General features: G+C 48.9%; 1 protein-coding gene across 5 annotated transcripts in view; it reads right to left on the bottom strand.

The window, feature by feature from the left end:
* Window positions 1-1769: 1769 nt before the first annotated feature.
* Window positions 1770-16493, bottom strand: part of FBXL20 (F-box and leucine rich repeat protein 20) — a 28416-nt gene continuing 13692 nt past the window's right edge. For all 5 annotated transcript variants that reach the window (XM_065039327.1, XM_065039326.1, XM_065039329.1 and 2 more), the window contains exons 3-15: window positions 11895-11949; window positions 11542-11616; window positions 10967-11061; window positions 10479-10547; window positions 10220-10315; window positions 8959-9085; window positions 7699-7773; window positions 6123-6253; window positions 5284-5344; window positions 4708-4752; window positions 3650-3706; window positions 2714-2926; window positions 1770-2347 (exon numbers count right to left, since the gene is read on the bottom strand). In XM_065039327.1, the coding sequence (XP_064895399.1) occupies window positions 2240-2347; window positions 2714-2926; window positions 3650-3706; window positions 4708-4752; window positions 5284-5344; window positions 6123-6253; window positions 7699-7773; window positions 8959-9085; window positions 10220-10315; window positions 10479-10547; window positions 10967-11061; window positions 11542-11616; window positions 11895-11949 (1207 nt within the window). In that variant the 3' untranslated portion in view covers window positions 1770-2239. The remainder of the gene's footprint in view (window positions 2348-2713; window positions 2927-3649; window positions 3707-4707; window positions 4753-5283; window positions 5345-6122; window positions 6254-7698; window positions 7774-8958; window positions 9086-10219; window positions 10316-10478; window positions 10548-10966; window positions 11062-11541; window positions 11617-11894; window positions 11950-16493) is intronic.

Here is a 16493-nt window from a genome sequence, read left to right as displayed (position 1 = left end):
AGGAAGGAAGGAAGGGGAGAGGAAGGAAGGAAGGAAGGGGAGAGGAAGGAAGGAAGGAAGGGGAGAGGAAGGAAGGAAGGGGAGAGGAAGGAAGGAAGGAAGGGGAGAGGAAGGAAGGAAGGGGAGAGGAAGGAAGGAAGGAAGGGGAGAGGAAGGAAGGAAGGAAGGGGAGAGGAAGGAAGGAAGGAAGGGGAGAGGAAGGAAGGAAGGAAGGGGAGAGGAAGGAAGGAAGGAAGGGGAGAGGAAGGAAGGAAGGAAGGGGAGAGGAAGGAAGGGGAGAGGAAGGAAGGAAGGAAGGGGAGAGGAAAGAAGGAAGGGGAGAGGAAGGAAGGAAGGAAGGGGAGAGGAAGGAAGGAAGGGGAGAGGAAGGAAGGAAGGAAGGGGAGAGGAAGGAAGGAAGGGGAGAGGAAGGAAGGAAGGGGAGAGGAAGGAAGGAAGGGGAGAGGAAGGAAGGAAGGAAGGGGAGAGGTCTGTTACCCTGGGATGCACCTTTATCTTCAACCACTCTGAAAATGGGAGCCAGGAATTCTGCAAATGAAGCGGCGGAACCAAAGAGAGAACGACCCACATCACTGAGGATTTGAGCAAATATAAGGGGTTACAAAGCACTCGACGGGACCAGCGCTGGCAGGATCCTCCCAAACACGGCGCTGGGTTCCCCCCGACTGTGTCTGCACAGATGGGTTGGGGGAATTTAAGCTGTAGACGATGGGGAGATGGTTTGGGTGGCACCGAGCGACCCTTCCCAAACAGCTCAGAGAGCGACGGGAGCAGTGGAAGCAACAGCTCGTCCTCAAAATGAACCCGCAGGGGAGAAACAACCCCCGGGCGCTAAACCAGCCGTTTCCCCGCTGGTGAGATCCCCCGGCACGACGGTGACGCCGCGTTTCGGCAGCGGGCGATGGACCATCCTCCTGCTCCCTGTCGGGGAACCGTCACAACACCCGATTCCTCCCGTTCCGCACAAACCTGCTGAAGGTGGAGCCGCTCCTGCCCCACTAAACCCGCGTGTCTGCCCACCCGTCACACCACGAGGCTGCGGGAGATCACGGAGCTGCGGGTGCTCCTCGCACATGGGGTGATTTTGCCTGAAACACCTGGAAATGAGCGGCCATGGTTCCTTCTCTCCGGGACAAAACACTTACCTGTGGGTCTGCAGGTCATGGAAACCCCACGGGCAAAAATAGGACCAAATTTCCAGGATTTCTTCATCAGGGCAACAAGCAAAAAGCCTCGACTTTGCTTTTTCTTGGGGGCAGAACGAAAGGACAAGAGGAGGAGGGGACTTAGAGCCACTCGAACACAGACTGTAACTATTTCCCTATATCAAGAGTTATGTCGCTGGGATAAAACCTGAGATGCGTAATAAATCCTCGCTGATAAAAACAGGCCAAGGAGCGGCAAGAGCTGAGCAGGTAGCGCAGCTCATCTCCAAAACACGTTACGAGCTCTTGGTAAAAAGTGTGGGTTTTTTTGTCCTTTTTAAATGATCAATTTGTAACTTTTGTTTGGTAAATCTCAGGAAAATGACTGAATTAGAAACCGGTGAAAAAAAGCACGATGTAGGGAGGGTGAAAACAATAAGATCCTGACATCGCAGATTTCAAAGCTGGATCACAACCATCTCAGGGAGGTTCTGGGCTGGATGGTACGGAGCACAGGGATGAATGAAGGGGAGCGTGCTCGGCGGGGAGCGCAGGGAAGCGCAAGGAAATCACATCTGGCAACAGCTGCTGTTCCATCCCCTCACTGACAAATGGACACAAAACTTGTTGGGATTTTCATAGTATTTTTTTTCTTCTGGACAACAGATGCAGGGTTAAAGCACGTTCCTTCCCTCGCCCCTCTCCCCGTGCCGGAGGGTTCGGTTCGTATTCCAACCTCAACAGCAGCAACAGTCAATCTGGGTTTGCAATCCCCCCCCAACTCCTTACCGCAAGGATTTCATCTGAGCATGCCCAGTAGGAATGGTTCAGAATTATACCAATCCACCTACAGAAACAGAAAAGAAAAGCCAAGCCGGCTCCAGGTCCCGCGCTGCAGAGTTCACCGGTGCGCTGGGCCAGGCGGGGGGTGTGTATGTACGTTATGGGGGGGCTATGGGGCCCGGCGGCGCGGCCCGGCCCGCTGGCCCTGGCAAATGACACTGGTATCGCTTTTCCTCGAAGATACGGGCGTCCGCCGTAATTCTACAAGTGTAATTAAATACTCAGTTCGCGAAGGACGATCGCTTCCAGTGTCATAGGATGATGCAGCATCTGCAGAAGCGTTGTCGGCTGCCCCCGACCGACGGAGGGGGGGTCACCGGCGCGAAGTACGCGTGGACTTTGATGTTGGGTAAATGGGTCTGGAAAAGACAAAAAATAGGGTTAAAGTGAGGAGGGGTCGCGGCAGAGAGGGGGGAATAGGCCTGGCTGGTCTTCAGGCTACAAACGCATAAAAACTAGAGTCGGACTCTACGCTCATCAGCGCGATTTCAACCCAGAATGTGGATGTGCAAGTTCTTTCTGTCACCAGAAAATAGTAACAAGGAGTAAGAACAAGTGATGTTCTTTCCTCCCTAAGTGCAGGACAGCTGTTAATTTCCCAGATGATGGCCCAAGGATGAGCACCAGATGATGAATGTGAGAGCTCAGCCCTCCCCCTTCCCCACCGGATCGATTGTCCGAGTCGCAGCCTCAGTGGCGTTTGAATTTCTCACTCTTTTCTTTACCCTGAGTCTCTTGATCCCCGCGCGCGTGATTTGCTGGCAGTCGTACAGTTCTATCCTCTCCAGGCTGTGGCAGCTCTTCAGGTGCTCCAGGGAGGCGTCGGTGATCAGGGGGCAGTTGTCCAGCTCGATCACTTCCAAGCGGTCGTGGGCGCAGGCGCCGTTCCCCAGGTGCCGGATCCCGTCGTCCGTGATCAGCTCGCAGTGGGACAAACTCTGCGGCCAAACACAGCGAGTCAGTGGCCCCCGCCACGGGCAAACCGTGGCCAACACGCTGCCAGGGGACACAGGGACAGGGGAGAGGATGCTCCACGTTCCATAGGTTTGGACTGCTTTGCCACGCTTTATTTTTTTGGGGCAGATCTTGCACTTTTGTAAAATCTGAAGGACCCTGTCACTGTGTCTAAGAACCAGCAGAAATGTAATATCACCTACTCGGTGTGGTTTTTTGGAGGCAGGATGTACCTTAGAAGTTCTTGAGGAGGAAGCAAAGCTCAAACGAGGAGACAGCACCAGCCTGTTGCTTTGGTGCATCCCAGCACCTCCCAGGGATGGATTTTCGTGTGACAACAAGGGAGCTGCACACACAGGGACACGGGGAGAGCGAGTCTGAATGCCCAGAGATATCAACTTGGCTTTCCAGAGCCAGCGAGCTGCCTCATCCACCCAGGCTGTTTCTACACAAATTCTGCTCAAGACATGCAGGTGCTGCTATGGGGAGAATTCCATGTCCTAAAACTCCTTTTCAGGCAGCCTGGTGTATGATTAATGCGAGCGGTAGGGGAGGGACAAGAGGTTCTTCAGGGCCAGGTTTCTAGCTGAACTCTTCCGAGCCTTCACAAGGTGTCTATGAAGTCAAAGAGACAAATCCCCGCAGGCAGAGCTTAAAGTCCCTTTGTTTGGAGAAGAGATGCTGGAAGTCTCCCTCGGAATACTCACCAGAACCTGCAGCCGCGGACAGTGTATGGAAAGCTGGATTAGTGTGCTGTCTGTTATCTGCAGGAAAAAGGAAAGAGAAAAAGCCTTTCCATGCTGGGTGCTTTGCACAAGGGCTTTTCTCCCCCCCCATGAAAGAAAACCTGCAGTTTCTTGCAGGAACTCATCTCCTGCCTGACCAGACGTGTAGGTTCTTCCAGTCCCTTATAGAAATCAGCTAAGTTCACCGGTGCCCTATAGAAATCAGTTAAGATACAGGTATTGATGGTTTTTTGAACTTCCTTAAGTGGCTCTCACTAAATCAACTCACAATTAAGAAAAGCAAGCGAGCAGACTTGTTCAAGTCACAATGTCTCCTAAACGTTTGTCTCACAGGACCAGAGGCGTCCAAATCCCCCTCTGAACTCGCTGCATTGCCGAACGGTTCCCTCTTTATCCCTCAGGAAGAAAGAGACTCAACACAATGGCTCTGCAATCTGAAGCGTTCCGCAGGGAACCTGGGCTGCCTTTGTTCACAGTCAGGCCAAGGACACGGCCCAATTTGTTCCTTTTCTTTTGGGTTAACTTTAAATCACTTCCCGTCTGGACTATTGTAATTTCCTCCTGAGTTTCTGCCCTGGAAACAGCGGGAAGGGCAGAATCCTGGGTCAGGCTGTTCCCAGGGCAGGGAGCAAAATCCTCTTCCCTCCTCTCTCTTCATCTGAATCCATTTCAAGTCTATTCTCGGAGATTTTTCATGGGATCTTTAGTAAACTCAACTATATATTGCTATATTGCCAGGGTTATATAGCACATAGAACAGTGTGAGCCACATACGAGACTTTACCTTGATCCCAACTCACCTCCAGGACACACCTATTACTATTAAAGCTTTCTTATTTACTACAAAATACAATCAAATTGAACTACAAAACTAGTATTTTTTTCTTATCCAAATATATCGTATCTTCTTGTTCAGGAGTCTAAAGCAAGTTCTGGTTTCTAAATTGGATTTTTACCAGCTTTTCACACCGTTGTGACTGTGCCAAACCAAAACCCCGGCCGGGGGCGGCAGCTCCTACCTGGACACACTCCTCCAGGTCCATCTTTTCAAGCTCGTGGCAGTTCTAGGAGCAAACAAAAGACCAAAGGCACAAACTGAGTGCAAAGTTCAGGCAGCAGATATAAACAGAGCTACAAGAAATGGCTAAATTAAAACAAAAATGAAGGTTTTGCCTCCATGAAGCAGCAGGAGTGAAAGCGAGTTTGCTGCTTCTTTACAGACCCCACCGAATAAAGGGAATCTGGCAATTCCACTCGTTTAAAGGTGGAGTTTTTTACTGATTGAGAGCAAAGTAGGTTGGATTTAGGGTCTGTGGTATAGAACACAGACTAATATAGAAAATTACAAAAGAACCTAACAAAACAAACAGTAAAGTTTATAACTCTTAAGTATTTCACACAGTTTGGATTCACATCCTCCTCGATGTGCGGCTCAGGACAATGGCAGAGATGACACAGAAGGTCATTTTTGTAAGTCAGCTTCCACTCCAACATGGAAAGCACAACAGAAATCCACAGCAGAGAAAGCCGCTGCTTGTATCTGTCACAAAAAGAAAGCAAAGACACCGGATGAACAAGGGGATACCAACACTTACCCTGGCTAGAGTGGTGAAGCCCACATCTGTCAGCTGGGAACACCTCGCGACTTCTAATATTCTGCACAGAAAGAATTGATAATAACCGTGACAAAAGCGCCAACTTTCCAAGCGTGCGTTATGCATTTCACCCTATGGAGTTTAATACCGTGCAGCTGAACATCAACACGGAAACCATTTGGAACTAAACGCAGGTTTTACCTTCCTCTTTCACAACTGGTTTCCACACACTTGTGTGCTGCCCTTTGTACCAGTAACTCTGTTTCTTATCACAGAAAACAGCTGTGTTTTCTTTTCCCCCTGTATTTTATGCCATTTAGCACAGGCTGTTGCAGGGGTCAGATAATAAAACTGTCTCTTCTTCCGTTTTCTGAATGACAGTCAAGTCTTCCTGAAGAAACCTGTCCTAATAAAGAAGTCTTAATAATAATAATAAGAACAAGCAAGCATGTGCAGAGATGTGGCTGGAAGGCCACTCTTTCAGGCAGAGTAAATGGCATCTGCTACAAAATCATCATGAAAACCCTGTTAATATCACATGCCACGAGGAAACAATGTTGGTTAAATGTGTTGTCAGTCCTCAATACAAAAGCGACCGAACCTCGGCTGTTGTTCATGAAACAACAGAAGCACAATGGGGTCAAAGCAGAGGGACTCTCCTGCCACCACGGCACGGAGCTCTTTGACCGCTGGTTTTGTCGTCAGAAACCAGAAATTTGGGTACAAATAGCACCATCCCGCAGCAAAAACCAGGCAAAGAGCTCAGAAAGAGCTTCAGAGGCTAAAATGGCTCAAATATTACAAGAATACATGAGCAGGATGCTCTGTGGGGGACTCACCTGAGGCGGGGGCAGTTCTGGCCCAGCGCGTTCAGGATGGCATCTGTAATGTTAGAGCAGCCTGAAGCACACAAGGATTGCAACTTGTGGCATCCTCTGCATATTGTAATGAGACCATCATCTGTTATTTGCTACAAGAAAAACAATAACAACATCACAAGCCATAACGACGGAGGCGGAGGTGCAAGGCACTGCATATTTTCCTTCTCAGACTCCCAACCGGGCACCCAGAGGCCAAGTTGCGCTTCTTTCAACCCAAAAACGCGGTCAAATGTTTCAGCGGAGCGGCTGGAAGAGGAAAAGCCACGTTGAAGTGACGTGTCAGCATTGGGAAAGTGATTCCGCATGCAGGCTCGGTCCTGCCTTCCTGTGCAAGCCTGGCTTGGAAACACCTTCTTGGCTTAAACTCAAGACTAGAAAGCAGCTAAAAGTTACCCCAAAAAACAGCACAGCAGGTTGTTTTCACAAAAAGGCTTTTTAAAAATAGAATTCAGTGTGGTTTAGGCCCCAAACCCGCAGGGTGAGAGGCGGGCTAACAGCTTGCATCACGCTAAATTCACGGCAGCTCCATCGACCCGCTGCTCTGCTCGCACATCTGGGAGGGCAACGGCGCGCACATCTGCTCCAGATGTTTCCCCACACAGGCAAAACTCAGCGTGGCTGTGCCAAGGAACCACACGGGGTTAAGAGCAACGTAGGGTGAGGGGAAAATGGGATAAAAGGTGGCAAAGGCTGCGCTTGCTGGGGGACCAGGTTAAGCCTCGCTTAATTCTCCCGTTCTGGCTTTTCAGAGGCCAGACTCAAGTGCCACCGAAAAGCACCAACTTAGGGACTGGACTGTTGCTTTTAAAATAGCAAACAGCAAGTGAGATGAAACAGAAACTCAGCAGAACGTGGGATTTTCAGTAAGGCGATCAAGGACTTTATTATTAACGGTTTTCTTCTCCTTTCTGCCTGTTTGCTTCTCCCCCAGAGCCCAGATGCAGGTCTGGAAGTTGCTATGGGATGGACACCAGTCTCCTGCCAGTGTAGTAACTGGTAAAACTGCTCCTTGGGGTGGGAAAGGGTCCCCAAGTCCTCACTCTATTCCACGGCAAAGGAGGAGCCTGTCCGGTTCCTCACTGCGCGACGGTACGTACAAAGAGCCCATTCCAATTGATTTTTTTGGCATAAATATACATTTTTGGCACTGCAGAATAACTGGTTTAAAGTCTTTCTGTGCAGGGAAACTGCATTTGGCTCAGTGTTCTAAAAAAGCCCAGAGGAACCGCCCGGCTCCATCGCCACACAAACATGGAAAGCATTTTTCAAGCTAGTCCTGCAAAGGGGTTTGGAAGCCCCGTGGGCAGGGAGACGAACAATCCCGACACAGCGACCGCGGCGACGCTGCCGCGGGGGCTTATTCAATGCTCCCAAAAAGCTGCTTTTCATCAACTCTTCTTAAAAGTCTCGTAAACTGAGGCTGGGCCTCTCCGCACGGACGATGCTTGTGGGACGGAGCGCACGGCTCTGCTTAGAGCTGGTTCTAAACACACCGCGACGGCTGAGCTGGGAAATCAGAGGGAGTTTTACTTACTAAGCATGTTTGAAGGTTTAAAGTCACCAGTTCGGGACAATGTGCACCGATGTATTTCAGAGCTTCGTCCTCAAGCTGGAAAGAAAAGTTTAGAGACCGAAGCGACCTGTTAGTACTTTAGGGAATCTTCAAAATAAAGCTCTGAGAACAATAAAGCACGTGCGGTTCGGATACCTATGGGGGAGGAGGGCAATGCACCGCAGATTCAACATTCACAGCAATAACTACGTGCCTTTTCTTTACCATCAGGAACAGAGTTCAAAGACCCACAACACTGAGTTAGAGCAAAGCTGATCGGATCAAACGCGCAATTCACAGAGCGGGTAGTGAAATCAGAAGCTATTTAGAGGAATTAAGGAAATGCTTCACTAGTGAGGACCTGTAAGTAAAACCATCTTTATACTGTGATACTAGAACTCAAAAAAACAGTCTTATTTCAATGTGAGGAGCATAAGCACATCCAGGTTGCTTTCTGAAGCTGAAAAAGCCTGTTATTCATAAATCTATAAGAACAGATGGCAAATAATTGAGGACAGGGATGTATTGCCATCAATATTACTCACGACTCCATAAATTCCTAGAAACTCAAGCTGTTTGCATGACCTGAATTCTCAAAATAGGTTGAGATTGTAGCTTTGACCGAGTTGTTTTTACAGCCGTGTATGCTCATCTCATGTATCAAAAATCCAACTGTATATAAATATAGAAGAAACCTACTGACTACAGCGCTTAGGGCTGGGCTTGCCCGTGCACACCAGTGTTAGCACGACCTCTGCAGCCACTTCAAATCCTCCGGCATAGCTCAGGAGCCGCATGACAGACGTGAGGGAGCAGCACCGCGTTCCTGACCGACTGCAGAGGCGGCTCTTCACATCCACCGATTCCCTTTGACCAAGCGACACAGAAATTCTATAGCCAGAGCAAACGAAAGCGCTGTCACGCTTCCTAAACTTCTCTGAGCCTTCAGAACTGGATGGGGCCGCCCGTGAATAGCAAAGTTATCTCCTCTTTAAAGAAGTTTGCTCAACACGGGGGGAAAAGAACGATTCTACAGCTAGATACGCAATTTGTTCGCTGTGCCGCTATTCGTACTGAGCTCAAAGCTATTAAAGAATTTCAATGAGAGCGGTTAATCTCCAACGGGCAGAGTAATTTCGGTAACGTAACGTTTCTGGAAAGAGAAAAGTCTACAATGCTTGAGCCCCGCGGTTTCGGTGGCAGCGGGAAGGCGGCAGCTGCTGCGATCTACGCGAGCCGTACCTGCGTGCAGCCCTTCAGGAACAGCGCTCGCAGTCCCCCGCAGCCCCGCACCAGGGCCTGGACGCCGTCCTTGGTCACTTGGTCGCACCAGGAGATGTTCAGCTGTTCCAGCAGTGGACACCCCTCGCTTCGGATGGAAAGGAAAAGCACGTGGCAACCGGGTTTGTTTTGGCAAGAAATGCTGCTGCTTCAAGGCAGGATCTGGGAAATGCCCGTTTGTGGGACCCATGTGAGCGCAGATGATCAACCCGCACCCCCCTGGGGACACTCGTCAAACATCCTCTCCAGAAATGAAGAGCTCTCCAGAGGCAGCATCTCTAAATGCTCTAAAATCGGGTATTAGTGGGGTAAAAGACAATAAATGTACCCCATTTTGGACACCTCCCAGCCATGGATGGACACCACGGGCTCTCGAGATCTGAATACAACCAAACGGACCTCAACAAAACCCAAAATAGGGTTGATTCCTGCCATGCTGTTTCTAACTCTCCAGGTGTAACTTTGCATTTGCAAATGGAGTAACACTCAAGCGTAATTTATAATTGAGATATAGTATACATCCCACACACTATCGTGTATTGAAGGTAGCTGCAGCACTAATCCGACCACGTGGAATCAGAGACAAGGATGAAGACCCTCGAGGGAAGGGAAAAAAGCGGCTCAAAGTATTTGAATGCAGCTACTAAAATCATTTAATCATCAATTTGCTCTTTTAAATCTGTGTTTTCTTCTGGTGTCTAGATTCACCCTCCAGTATTTTTCCAATGATATAGCTTCCCTCTGTGTTCTTTTATTCCACTGGCATATTACTTGTAGTTTGTGGTTTTTTTTAAATAGCTTGACCCCTATTGTTACCTTCAGTGAATTTTTTGCCTCCTTTTCTCTGTCCCAACATCTTCCCACCAATGTCTGTCTGTCCCTTCCTTTTCTAGATTACTTGGCAATTCCATTTAGCGGATTTAAGCAGTTCTATGTCTCCTAAGCAGTTTAAAAAGACAAACGGTCACATGCTGGTGTTCACCTCCCAGCTACGGAACAATCGCTAAGCGTGCGATGGTACTTTTACAACAAAACTGACTGTTAGTAAATAAGCAGTTTAAAAAGATGGACTAAGAATTTTCTCTTCCCAAAATCCCTCCTCCAAGGCTTTAATAGAATATAATTCTTCTTCTACTGCTAATAAGCATCAGGACTGATACAAACAAGGTCGAGGGCGGCTCATGCTGCGGGGAATCGAACCTCGCTGGGTTTTGACTCCTACCTCAGCGCCTTCAGCGACAGGTTGGTTATGGAGGTGCAGGAAGCCAGATCGAGGTGGCGGAGTTTCGAGCAGAACTTACTGAGGCTGGTACACGTCCTGCGAGAGAAGAGACACGAAACATTAACGGTTATAAACATTTTGCATTGTATTATCCACCGCACGCACGAGCCCGGCCGTCCCTTCCAAAGGAGACGGCAAACATAACGCGGTGCGTGCAGCAAAGGGGACGACAGGGCAAGCAGAGGAGAACGGGACTCACGCGTCTGTGATCTTGGTACAGCCATTTAGGTTCAACACTTCGATATTCCTGCAGTTCTGTGCAAACGTCCTGCGTTAAAGAAAAGGGAAAACGCCATCTTTTGCAAGCAACAGGATCCCAGGTGTTTTACAGCATTTGTTTTAAGCAGAACGCGGCAGGTACAATGTTACTATATCGTCTCAAAATAAGTAAGTAAATAAAGAAAATAAATAATGCGTGTTGCCTTGGGATTTCCCAGCCTGAGGGCAAACGTTTGCAGTTCAGCACCCATTACTGCTTAGCCTGGGGTAGCAGCTGGCATTATTTTAATAAGAATCGAGAAAAACGGCTACTAGTAAATTAAAAAGGCTCCTATGTTACTGTTCTCAGCGGTTTAAGTTAGACCGACGGGCTACAGATCGCAGTTCCACAGTGTTCATAAAGTGTCGCTGGAGGAACGGAATGGTTCTTTAAGCCAGGTTTAGAGCAGGAAGGAGCCGCTGTGCTACCTCAAGGCGTTGTCTCCCACTCCCAGGCAGCCGCGCAGGCTCAGCTTCCGCAGGAAACCCCCGCAGCGCTTGGAAATGTTCTCGACGACGCGGCCCTGCAGAAACAGCCACGTTCAACAGCCCCAAAGTGACAGCGCAGCATTCACAAGTTTAACTTAAACTGGAGGGGTTGGGGTTTTTTTGTCTCTTATCCTGATTGATGCAATTAATGGTCTAAGTGTGTGCTATGTTGATCTTTATTTGAGTGAAAGGAAAAGCAGCTCAAATTCTGCTCTACAAAAGCAGTGGTTTTCCACGAGAATATACCACTCTACTTATTTCTGTCTCCAGAACGCACATAAAACCACTTTCCCTCTATTACTACCTTTAAACCGTGATACAGATATATAAATCTGTCAATTTTCAAAAGCTGAATGGATTGCCGAGCCTTTTATAAAGACTCCCCGAGAAGAACTGAAATTAATGATTTCTGTCTCCAGGGAAGGCAAAAAGGGTAACGCTGGGAGTGTTAATCCATTCTAGGCTGTAATTACATTTTAACAGGAAAAATGGGTTTGTATGTCACTTAATTATACCTCAATATCCCTCTGGAAATCAAACAGGTCAATTCGCTGCCAGTTACTGCCATCCAGGGCCAGAACATTCCACGCCTTTATTGGGGGAGAAAACGTAAATGTGGTGTTAATATGAAAAACAACAAAATAAGGGTAAAATGGCATTCAAGCTTTGAGTTCCCCGTCACTGCTGCCATTGGAAGTTTCTGGTGTTGCAGCGTTAATATGGGACACTAAATAACAATAGCGGAGTGGCACAAAGCTCACTGGTACAAACCCTCGTGGTTTGGTGTTCCAGGGAAGGCTGGAGTGAGGGAATGTCACCCAAAGCCAACCCAGTGACAGATTCCAGCAGCGAGGACGAAGGTTCTTACCCTGGAAACTTGAGCACAACGACACAGGGTCACCACATCCAGGAAAGAGAAAATTCTGCAACGGAAAGAAGAGACACGGTATTGGTCACCTACATTGAAAACAACGAGAATGTGGAAAACAAAGGGGGAAAAAGGACTGGATGCAGCAGAACTTCTTTGTAATTCGGTTGAAAGCTGAGCTGTGAAAAGAAGCGCAGACCAAGCAGTTACTGAATGAGAGCAAAACAGATACCGAGCCACTGGGAAACATTCATCTTGCACCTTGCAGTGTTGACTGGCGGTAAACTGAACGATTATGGATCAAAACAGGAGGTTACGGTATCACATATGGTTTGTTTAACAGACTGATGTCCAACGGCAGGACAAACAGCCACGGTGGGCCAGTTGGGCTCCTGTTTTGCAAGCGCCTCTGCCCAACTAAACCACCCCCTTTAGCGAGGGCTCCCCGAGAGCCAGCAGTGAAATAATGAGCAGCAAACAGACCAAAGCGACGCCACGGCCTGATTTTGGTGCTCTACTAAACTGGAGGTGTTATTAACAAGGAGAGAGGAGGAATATTTTGCTCCGCAGCATCGCACAGCCAGCCGATCCGTCCGGTTGGGTCAGCGCAGGGTTTGGAAAGAGGCGTTTCGGATCAAGCCGATGCGGTTGCTCCGCTGCCGTCCGTTGTTCCGCTGACGTCCGTCGTTCCGCTGCCGTCTGTTGTTCCGCTGCCGTCCGTCGTTCCGCTGCCAGGGCACACCCGAGCGTTCGGGCCAACACCCCGGTGTTCTGTCCTATTTACTGGGCTAAAGGAATTAACCAGTAATACTTTGCGATGCTGTCCTGGGTTAGGACATCCACTTGTCTCTCTTGGGCACACACACCCCATGTGTGAGCGCAGGGAGCACCAAGTCCATTTAAAGCTCCCAAATCTGTACCAATATGGTTATTTTATGGTTTATAGTCATTCAAACAATCATACGCCATGAAACACAGAAGATCAAGCGGACAGTAGATAGCGAGGTCTCATTCTCTTTGATAGCAACTACAAAACCATAGGGTGGAACATTTTTGCAAAGAGAATACAAATGCTTGACTACAAGAAAACGCTTGCACAAGTGCTTTAGTATTTTAGACTTGAAGACCACCAGAAAGCGAAGGCAGATGTGGTCAGAAATAAGTGTTAAAGATTCACATGACCACGTTTTCTTCACTAGCAGGTATATAAAAAGCACTTTAGAAACATCAGTGTCGGTGGAAGAAGAGAAAAGGATGTTCCTGACAGAGGATAAATGCAGATTATTCATGAAAACACAGGCACTTGCAGGTGTCACGTAGTTTAACAAACAGTCAGTGAAGTCAGGATATAGCAGAACAAACAGCTACGTGCCCTCTTGTATTTCCAAAGACACTCATGGATCCAAGGAGCCTGCTTCAAAATACTTCTCACCTGTTCCATACTCATCTCGAGACAAAATTTAGTGACGTGCTGGGAGTTAAGTGGTGTGGAAAAGAGCTAATACACACTTTACTATAACAATGTATTGGGAACCCACCTCTGGATTTCAGCAGCAGCTCCATGCTCGCTTTCACCTGCTTATAGACAAGTCTTCCCCTTGAATTAAGTGTCATTTATTTGTCCATACATGCGAGCACTGAGGATTTATTTAGCACAATGTTGATGTACAACAATACAAGGAAAGCCTGGGGAAATGAGAGAAGCTGGGGAAAATTCTCCCTTTCGCCCTAGATTCCCATCATAGGAGCAAAAGAACAAACAAATCACACTCCATGGGAACGACGGCTTGGACAATAAGTCCACAAGCTTTCCATATTTTCATTAAAATTGCTTTCTCCATGGAAATCCCAAGCTATTAATAACCACCCCATCCTTGTACCAGGGCTAGTAGGTCTTGGCCAAATTCTTTCCTATTTCCTGCTCCTCCCTTCCCCGCCTGCCCACGCAGCAAAAGGGACGTCAAGGCAGCGAAACCTCCCCGTTACAGCCGCGCTTTGCCCAGAGCTCCCTGGGTGTTCAACTCGGACACTCAGGCAAAGCTCCCCAGCGTTTCTTAGTGTTTCCTGCCCCGCTAAGCAACGACTGAGTAGTTTTACAACAGGAGTAACGGGTGAGTCACGAATCCTGGATCTCTTTTCAGCAGTCTGCACAGTATGAAATAAAGCAAAGGGAAGCTATAGGTTCGCTTGAAATAATCCACGTTCTTGCTTATACCCTCTGGATCAAATTAAAACGGGACTTGACCATGAGGAAATATATCAGAGTTGACAATAAGGAAATAATCCACAGAAATAACTTTATCATCAAAGAGTGACCACAAGTGAAGGCGGAGGAATGCAAACAGGAATTAAACCAGCTCTGGTATTGCGGCAGATGAAACTGTTTCGCTGCAAAGCAGCTCCCTGTGTTCAGGACTTGGAACAGACCAGGACCAGACGATTCAGCTAAAACACGCTGCAGCTGGAGCATTTTCCAGGTTTCAACCTCTTAATCCACTCAGGGTTTCCCAGGACCGCTCACTTTCCCACTGCCGCTCTAATTAGATTAGGGACAAGACTCTAATGCTGCGGGCTCCGAGGTGAGCGAGCTTAGACCGTCAGCCTTCTAAAATTACCAGTGCTGATTTCTGCCAGCGACCCACCGTTCACATTACGTTTCGCTCCGTCCTCACTTTATCCTGATGGGTTGGGCCAGAAGGAAACGACAACTTTGCTGCCGACTCACCGGTCCCCACGTGCTCCGGTGCTTGTGTCCCGAGCAGAACTCGAGCTCCCGAGGAATAAATCAATGTGGGGCTTGAAGGTCAGACGGCGAAGCCGGTGCCAGTGACGGGACGTGCTGAGAACGGGCGAGCAGGAGGCGGCACGGAGTAAAAGCTGCTTACGCCAGGGGAGAACTGAAAACTGCCTGACCTGCCTGTGAACCCATAAGGACAGACGAACGCCATCCCCTTCGTCCCGCTGAGCGTAAGCTGTTCACAGTATCACAGTATGTTTGGGATTGGAAGGGTCCTCAAAAGCTCATCCAGTGCAATCCCCCCATGGAGCAGGAACACCCAGATGAGGTTACACAGGAAGGTGTCCAGGCGGGTTGGAATGTCTGCACAGAAGGAGACTCCACAACCCCCTGGGCAGCCTGGGCCAGGCTCTGCCACCCTCACCGGGAAGAATTTTCTTCTCAAATTTAAGCGGAACCTCTTGTGTTCCAGCTTGATCCCATTGCCCCTTGTCCTATCATTGTTGGCCACCGAGAAGAGCCTGGCTCCATCCCCATGGCACTCACCCTTTATATATTTATAAACATTAATGAGGTTCCCCCTTAGTCTCCTCTTCTCCAAACTAAAGAGCCCCAGCTCCCTCAGCCTTTCTTCATAAGGGAGATGCTCCACTCCCTTCATCATCTTCATTGCCCTACGCTGGACCCTCTCCAGCAGTTCCCTGTCCTGCTGGAACTGAGGGGCCACAACTGGACACAATATTCCAGATGTGGTCTCACCAGGGCGGAGTAGAGGGGAAGGAGAACCTCTCTCGATCTACTAACCACCCCCCTTCTAATCCACCCCAGGATGCCATTGGCCTTCCTGGCCCCACATCACGTCGAGGGTAAAACCTTCTTTGGGAAAGCAGCGGAGACCAGCGCTGCCACGGGAAGTCCAGGCTTGGGGTTTGGTGTGCGGACAAAACAGCGACTGGCGAACGCGCCGTTTCACCGCGGTGTTGGTAACGGCAGCGCCGGGGAACGGGATGTGATGCCATTCAGAGGGAACAACTGCGAACCCGCCGCTCAGTCACTCTCCCAAGGCTGCAGCAGCGCAGGAATGAGGGTGGCGAGTGCAACTCTGCTTTTTGCTGCTTTGGCTCATTTTAAACCGTGTAAAGGTATAATCACGTATAAAGGGGTAAGCTCCTAGAAACTCAGCTGGCAGGGGACAAAGCCGGAGCAGGTACAGCGGTTTCAGCACAAGGATTTGGGACCCGGTAGCTGATGTCTCTACCCACGCTCAGGGAAACGCGGGACAAATGTCGCTGCCACCAGCAACACGGTGGGACAGCAGCTGAATCAAAGGCACATTTACAGGAGAGATTCCTGAGTATGTTACACCTCCAGCTCACCCCCCCAGACAAAAGTGTGGCTGGGGTCGCACGTTTCTGTACCTTGGGGTGCGCTGTTCACCCCTTGTACACCCTCCTCCTCTTTATTTCGCTCGAGTACAGCTTCCCGCTTTGCAACCACATACACGAGACACCGATGCCATCTGCAGAACGAGCAAACTGGAGAACAAGACATTACACAGCAGCGCTGCTTCAACACATAAGTCTTTGTCCTGTAGACAGTGACACTCATTTACGGGGGATTCCTGCAGATAAATGCATCCAAGTTTCTCTTTCAAAGGCCACACTGTCAATCCACGCTAATTAATTTTCAGAGTATGCTAACAGTGAATTCCAACTCTCAAAACCATTACTTATGAACTTTAACATTTATAAACTCTATCTGCCGATTTCTTCCTAGGTTTCCCGAGCGTTTGCTCTGCTCTACAGTGGGTTAGGATGATTAGGGATATCAAGACACAAAGCATTTCCCCACAGAAGCGGACG

The sequence above is a fragment of the Columba livia genome, chromosome 23, assembly GCF_036013475.1.
Source record: "Columba livia isolate bColLiv1 breed racing homer chromosome 23, bColLiv1.pat.W.v2, whole genome shotgun sequence".
Taxonomy (NCBI): Eukaryota; Metazoa; Chordata; class Aves; order Columbiformes; family Columbidae; genus Columba; species Columba livia.
Note: the sequence above shows the minus strand (reverse complement) of the source record. Positions and strands in the feature narration are given on the sequence as shown.